A 7,602-nucleotide genomic window follows, 5' to 3' on the forward strand; every position below is an offset into this window, starting at 1 on the left:
GTAACGCATAAGGAACTGGGCGTGGTCTGTAGAATTTTGGAGTGGCACCTTCACGTAACGTAATGTTCGCCTTGTACCCCCGTAGTGTTCCTATTCTGGGTTTAAACAACTCTGGAAATGTTTCTACTATATCCACTGGCTGACTCTGCACTTTGAATATAGACTGCCAGTCTAGCTGAATTGAATGCATCCAGTTTCGTCCCAGTATGGCAGGCTTACTAAGAGCATCGACAACTACCATCTTCCTGGTAGCTTGCTGTGTTTGATACTGGATTGGTACTATAGCTTCACCCACTACTTTTAATGCCTTCTACTGTAGGACCGTAATTCCAGCTTGCATTTCAGCAATTTCGCATGCTTCATTCAGTTACATACTGTTTGTATACATGCAGCGGTAGCACCGTCACCGAAGCTCCCGTATCTATTTCAAATGACGAGTCGCGCCCCGCTACGTTTAGCGTTACCGTTGGCCCGCCCCTAGCGGACACCGACTAAATAATACTCACTTGCTCTTTTTCCACATCGTGAGTTTCTTGTCCTGACTTGAAAGTTCTGCTATCCGGTGTAGCATCTTCCTTCTGCTTCTTACGACATGCTTTTATGATATGACCTTTCACTTTCCAGTATCTGCCGTGGCCGAGAGGGGTCATGCCGTGTGCAGTGCGCACCCGTGCCGTGTGCAGTGCAGCCCGATTTAGAGTTACGTAGTGTAATCATTGATTTTGATGCTTCTAGTCGTTTTCCCCGTAAGATAGAACGGCTTGCTGTCTCTTTGAAGTACACCATTCGTGTTAGCTATGGCGCATGCGCAAATCAAATATCCTCGGTTCAGCCTACAACGTACTGCCAAATGGACGCTACTCAGCTGGATGGTATCTACTCATTAGTTTCTAGCTTGCAGTTTGACTGACACGATTTTGGTTTGGTTTAGAGAGAATTAGAATTTACTATCAAGAGGGAAAACCTTTGAAGGTGATTCTAGCGTATTTGGCTGCGAATCACGTTGTTCGGAGGTGACTAGGAACGCTTACTTATTTACTTGCAAACCTCTATTTGTGATACTGTGAATTGCATTGTAGCATGAGCTGGCTGAAGCGAAAGACTAGAGCTCTTGGTCTTCGAAGAAGAAACGGTAGCTGGGATCTGCTAGTACTGTCTGACATCTTGCAAGCAATGCAGGTACTGTATCTTGCGTACGTGTTTACAGCTACAAATGCTACTGTAGTGTACTGTACTAACAAATTTACGAACAGCAACAATAGCAGTCACGTGATTTCCTATTTTTAGTAGCAGGAAAGAAATATTTCTACAGTACTGTACCACACTCATGGGTTGCTATTTTTTCAAAGTGATCCGATATACGAGTTACTATTTAAGCAGGGTTGGGGTAAGTAACCGAGCACTGCTACTATTCTCAATGTGATCATGATTCAACAGTGACGTAGCCACCTACATTTTTGTGGGTTTAAATTGTATTAATACCATTAATTATAATTTGGTGCTTATATTTAAGCTATGTTTATGTTTAAGAAAGTTAATTATATTAATTTAGTTAATTAGGGGGCAAAAGTGGCAAATCTTTTTCAACATTACCAATGGCTACAGAACTTTCTTCAACAATTTCAGAAGTTGAAGATACTGAGGAAGCTTGTTTTGATGTTGGAACAGCAATATCCATGCATTCATACTTATAGACATTTTAATGTTTTATTTTATGCATATATACAGTACATGTGTGTGTGTGTGTGTGTGTGTGTGTGTGTGTGTGTGTGTGTGTGTGTGTGTGTGTGTGTGTGTGTGTGTGTGTGTGTGTGACGCCACTCAGGGATTAGTATAAATAGTGTTTGTGTGCTTGTGTCTTATATAGATAGAAATTGAGCGGTGTGGGAGAGGTGCTGGTTATCGGTCTCTCTGGAAGAGATTAAAGGATTGTCATGGGCTAGCAGTACGACGGTTGGTAAACTTATTAGTTGTATGATTAGTTACACTAAAGTTTGCATTTGTATTTCATTGAGCTGAATAAATTGCACCTCGACATTTCAGTCATTGAATATTAGGTTAATCAACGTGTTTTGTTGTAGACATACATAGAAACAGGAAAATTTAGAAACTTGTTTTTGCCTTTGGAACAGGAATAAGCGGGGATGTAGGAATACAATTGTTGATTGCAGATTGTGTAAACAGGGATACCGTAATGACATTACTATCAATTATGGATCCGGAAGGAGCAAAATCTAGGAAAGGTCGACGACTGAAGCGCAGAGTTTATGTAAACAAGGTACTATATTTGAGAATATGACACATGATATATCAGTAATTGAATTTCTGTGCATGTTAGGGTCCAAATTATGTTTGGCATACAGATGGCTATGACAAGTTTAGTTCTTTTGGGATTTACATACACGGTTGTATTGATGGGTATGCTGTCTTTAATTTTGTTTTGCTGTGTCATCAATTAGGTCACATACTGACTTTGGACTGACATTAATTTTGTGTGTGCTTATTTTGTTCTGTACAAATCCTGTTGAATATAATGTAGGTATTCCAGAAAGATCTCGTGGATGAAGATTTCCCCCACAAACAAGGATCCAAGTGTTGTTGCTAAATATTTAATATATAATATCTTGATGTTGTTAGAGATATTGGAGGTATGTCACTTACATTTTTATTGTGTGAATACTTTCTTACTGGAACGTTTCTGTAGCACAACACTGTTACTAGTATTTCTTATGCTTAATAAATTTATTGACATAGTAGCATTGTTTTGTATTTGGTTACTTACATCTGTTTATTTTCTTTGAACATGTTTGAGGTGTTTTATATATACTAATATTTTATGATTTGCATAGGAATAATGCAAACTAGTTGTTGTAATGTTTCATTTTTCTGGATAGGATGCCCTACAGTGCTTAGATCTGATCATGGCACTGAGAATTGTCATCTAGCTACTGCACAAATTACTTTTTGCTTCTATGGTACTGATGCTTTACCTGGTGACAGAAGCTTTCGTTATGGAAATCTACTACAAACACAGTATTTGGAGCAAGTGTTTAGAACAACTGCTAATGTTTCTGTTTGATATCTGTGTATGAAGAGAATAGAAGGATTATGGTCCCAGCTGCGAACGCAAATGACTGACAAGCGGATACTATTGTTTCAGCAACTGTCGGAAGAAGGCTGGATATACTCAAATGATAACACAAACATGTAAGTGGTGTAAAGTGGTCTGTGTGTAGGCAAGTAATTGCTAAAGACATTCTTTTCGTGTGGTGTATATAGGACATGTTTTTGGTTTGTGTTCACTCAAGCTATGGAGGCAGGGTTAGACTATTTTACTCATTGGTGGAATACGCATCACATGCGAAAAACACACACAGCTAGCTGTCCTGGTGGAGTACCAGAAGATATTTTTGCTCTTCCTCAGCTTACAGGCATATTTGTTATATTATGCCTTCGTGTTGATTTGTCACTATTCACATTGTTTATGTATTTAGGATCTGAGGATTACTTGTGTGCTGTTGATCCTCAACTGTATGATGAAACATATGAACTACTCACATCTTTTCAACCTTCATTTTACTGCCGGGAATTTGTGGAAGCTGCACTGTCATTGCTGAACATGCTTGACATAGATATCAATGTTATTGATGTCAATCTAAGCGATTGTGTTAAAGCATACAAGTGCTTTGTAGCTGCTATGGAGTTCTGAGGTAACTGACACAGGTGTCAGTTTTGTGACACAGGTGACACAAGTGTTTATCTAAATATATATTATTAGATAAACACTTATATCTAATAATATATATTAGATATAAGTGTTTATATCTAATATATATGTATGAATTATATCTGTGAATTTACAATTCTAATTGAGCAATGCTGCATCTTGGGAATTCCAGGGTGTTCTGTATGTAATTTAGAGGTGACATCACGTGGGCAGCAACATACAATCTGTTTGTCAACAAGAAATGTTACAAGACAAAGTGCATTTTTAATTGTGCCTCCAGCACACAATGAAAAGATGTTTTACCAAGTGGCAAAAGATTAAGTTTAGCTTACTCAATGGCAATTCGAAAAACTAATTACTTCTCAGACGAAAACTCAACTCAACTCAACAAAGAACAAACAGTTTCTGACTGAAAGTACATTATTCTGGAAGGTTAATTTCTGTGAGCTTAGAGACTACAGAGTCTGCAGAAGGTCGCTTTTCAGGACTGATCTGCAAGCAACTTGCAACAACATCTTTAGCAACTGATGGCATAACTCTAGAAATATCTGGTCCTCTGGCATAAAAGAAATGCCGTTGAATGGCCACTGGCTTTCTGTTGATTTCATTCCAAATGAAACATCCTGTTAGGAGTTCATACAGCACACACCCTAATGCCCATATGTCCGTTTGTGTGGAATAGACGCAATCAAAGACTTTTGGAGCAGAGTAAGCTGCTGTTCCCATAGTCTGCTAAGTAGGGATGATAAGTATGGGCATCTATCTGTAACACATGTTGCAAGTTATATCCCACTATTTGATTATTTCACATCACTCTTACTAAAATTTTGTCTGTCTTCAAATCTCTATGGAGCACCTTAGGTTTTGCATTATGCAGGTATCCTAGAGCCGATGTCACTTGGGCAGCAATTTGCATTCTGTTTGTCAAAGAGAACTGTAAAGAACAAAGAAGGGCATTCCTCCAGTGCACAATGAATATAGTACATGTTACTATTTAATAATTCATTAACAATATCACCTGCAAGTTTGAAGTCTGTGCAAACAGAGCTCGAAAGAGACTTGGTCCGTTAACTAAGTTCGTGACAATATACAATGTTGATGGCACTTCTTTTGCCCATGCGAGGATCATGATAATGTGCGGGTGCCGAAGATGTCTAGACAACATAAACATCCATTCAATATTGTTGACAGGCATGTTTGCAATGTATATGGTCACTAACAATAAAACTGAAATTTCTCTCTCAGGTGTAATGGGAGAACTTTTACTTGCTCAAATTGAATTATTTTAACGGCAACTCTGGACCCACTCCACTTTGCTTCATACAGTGCCAAAATTTCCTTTACCCAGCTGCTTTCCAATCTGAACGGTACTTGGCTGCACTTCTAGCTTGACACACAAACTATCTGTACAAAACGATAAAGTTAACAACACGATGTAGCAAACATGTACAAGTAATCAATGGTCAATATGCTAGTTACCTAAAGGTGATTCTGTCTTCCTGTCAGCATCAGACGTGGCATTCACTTGCTGCTCATCAGTCTGAACTCCTAAAGACTTGTATGACAAATGAATTGATGTTTGTACTGCTACAGATGTGGTCGCAGTTGCTGTGTGATGGGACTGGATTGCACCAGGGGACCCATACGCTGATCCAGGCTCTTCACCTTTTCCTACAGCACTGTCATTGTGTGTCCTATCAACAAATGTGTATAATCTAATTGTAACTGGTTTATGAAGACTGGGTGTACTGTACCAACCAGCTCTCATAAACTGTGAAAGAGTCATCAGATGTAACCTCCATCTCGTCATAGATTGCAATGCCAAATAGAGGTTTGCAAGTAAATAAGTAAGCGTTCCTAGTCACCTCCGAACAACGTGATTCGCAGCCAAATACGCTAGAATCACCTTCAAAGGTTTTCCCTCTTGATAGTAAATTCTAATTCTCTCTAAACCAAACCAAAATCGTGTCAGTCAAACTGCAAGCTAGAAACTAATGAGTAGATACCATCCAGCTGAGCAGCGTCCATTTGGCAGTACGTTGTAGGCTGAACCGAGGATATTTGATTTGCGCATGCGCCATAGCTAACACGAATGGTGTACTTCAAAGAGACAGCAAGCCGTTCTATCTTACGGGGAAAACGACTAGAAGCATCAAAATCAATGATTACACTACGTAACTCTACATCGGGATGCACTGCACACGGCATGACCCCTCTCGGCCACGGCAAGTATCGGCACGTGAGCGATCGACATCTACACTTGTCTGGCGCATGGCCGCGTTGCAGCACATCGGTTACTGCATCATGATTGGACGGTGTACGTAATTGCACATATTTGCTGGTCTGCACATGCGCAAGCATTCGATCGCCACAACGTGCTCGTTCTAGCTGTAGTTGTACGCTAATCTGCCATAATCTGCAGAAGCTTTCACCGAGCAGAATCATGGCGGGGGCCCAAGGCTCTCGTCGGCAGCCCGTCGACGCTCTAGAAGAGAAGCTAAACAAATGGAGGTCGAAACACAAGCCGATTAAGCTGCTGAGTACCAAAGAGTCTGACAGCACCTATGAAGCTCTTGAAGTAGCCGCTGAAGATCTTTTTTCTGTGTTGGCTGGAGATGCAAGTAGGGGTCTATCGAAACGCCATTTTGGAGTTCTCGCCAGAGACTTTTTACTTCCTTGTACGATGAACATACTTACAAGTAAACGGTCGGCGGCCAGGTAAGCGGTTTCTAATTAGAAAGTCGCAGTAGCTCGCATGTTCGGCAGAGTTGAGCACTCTGTAGATTTCGAATTGTCTAGTGCAGTCATCAATTATCGGCACTCTCCAATCTAGGGCGTACGGAAAGCAGACGATTATTTCTTGTATTTGGGGCATGGAATGTAGATAGTAGTCACACGGTAACACAACGTACTAGATTCAGCCTGATCACTTATAGCGTATTGCTGTTCACGGTGACAAAATAGAACTTCCGGAGCTTTTTCCCTGTACGTCGGACACGCCCATCACCCAAAGACGGTTTTGCTTTCGACGGTACCACAATGCATTTGATCTAGTAGGTACATGTCTCTTCTACTCGCCGTGATGACAACAGATCGGCAGCTTTGCACATTGCTCTTCTAGAAGTTGAGGAAGAGGAGCGGGTCTTGTTCTCCAATATCGGACACCCGATTTGCTGGATGCGAGTGCAATATAGGCGAGAACCGTGAACAATTGTGTTAATGCTGATTGCAGGCGAGGCGTACTACATGCCCACCGAGTGTAAGGGGTGGATCCTTAGTGTAATGCCATACCTACACTATAACATAATACACAAGTAGATAATAGATTTTGCTATACACAATCCAGTGTACGTGTACAGACCTCGGCCTGCCTGTTACATGGTGTCAGGAGTGAAAAGCACAACGCCAGGGCAGAATACGGACGTATGCAAGCAGGAGACGCAATGCCAGTGAGGATGCAGAGCCGCATACCCATTCCAAAACCGCTACACGTTCGAGACAACTTGGCACAGAACTGGCGACAATTCCGTCAAGTTTGGAACTCATATGAGGTCCTCACGAATCTGCAGAGCCCAGAGTTAATGGAATACCGCGTTGCAACGTTTATTACTTGTGTAGGCCACGCTGCCCTACGCATATACAACTCCCTGCAATTTGAGGAAGACGCTCATAAGCGGAACATGGAAAAAATCATACAGAAAATGGAACAGTACTGCCTAGGAGAGACGGACGTTATATACAAACGTTATATATGAATGTTACGTCCTCGCGCGCGCGATAAGAGGAGCTGTGCAGGAGACTAGGTTCTCGCCTATTTGCACGGAACTCAGGGCGTCCAATACTAGAGAACAAGACCCGCCCCTCTTCCTCAGCTT

General features: G+C 41.2%; 1 protein-coding gene and 1 long non-coding RNA gene across 5 annotated transcripts; one reads left to right on the top strand and one right to left on the bottom strand.

Moving 5' to 3' along the window:
• Positions 1-642: 642 nt before the first annotated feature.
• LOC134190086 (uncharacterized) lies at positions 643-3,868 on the top strand. 3 transcript variants are annotated; one of them, XM_062658506.1, is made up of 8 exons: positions 643-872; positions 932-1,013; positions 1,080-1,179; positions 1,868-1,953; positions 2,185-2,278; positions 2,339-3,033; positions 3,095-3,207; positions 3,280-3,429. In XM_062658506.1, the coding sequence occupies exons 1-6, from the start codon at positions 851-853 to the stop codon at positions 2,480-2,482; spliced, it is 528 nt and encodes a 175-aa protein (XP_062514490.1). In that variant the 5' UTR covers positions 643-850; the 3' UTR covers positions 2,483-3,033; positions 3,095-3,207; positions 3,280-3,429. The 3 variants fall into 3 exon arrangements, with proteins under 3 accessions (XP_062514490.1, XP_062514493.1, XP_062514492.1); XM_062658509.1 differs by lacking the exons at positions 643-872; positions 932-1,013; positions 1,080-1,179; positions 1,868-1,953; positions 2,185-2,278 and adding an exon at positions 3,495-3,868 and having other exon boundaries at positions 2,493-3,033; positions 3,280-3,431; XM_062658508.1 differs by lacking the exons at positions 643-872; positions 932-1,013; positions 1,080-1,179; positions 1,868-1,953; positions 2,185-2,278 and adding an exon at positions 3,495-3,868 and having other exon boundaries at positions 2,493-3,207; positions 3,280-3,431.
• A 73-nt stretch (positions 3,869-3,941) lies between these two features.
• LOC134190036 (uncharacterized) lies at positions 3,942-5,890 on the bottom strand. 2 transcript variants are annotated; one of them, XR_009971570.1, is made up of 7 exons: positions 5,734-5,890; positions 5,486-5,674; positions 5,207-5,421; positions 4,948-5,131; positions 4,746-4,881; positions 4,548-4,661; positions 3,942-4,490 (listed from the first exon to the last, which is right to left on the bottom strand). It is a non-coding gene; the product is annotated as an uncharacterized LOC134190036 (long non-coding RNA). The 2 variants fall into 2 exon arrangements; XR_009971569.1 differs by having other exon boundaries at positions 5,486-5,890.
• Between the last annotated feature and the right edge of the window lie 1,712 nt (positions 5,891-7,602).

This window comes from Corticium candelabrum, chromosome 14 (assembly GCF_963422355.1).
Source record: "Corticium candelabrum chromosome 14, ooCorCand1.1, whole genome shotgun sequence".
In the NCBI taxonomy this organism is placed as follows: domain Eukaryota; kingdom Metazoa; phylum Porifera; class Homoscleromorpha; order Homosclerophorida; family Plakinidae; genus Corticium; species Corticium candelabrum.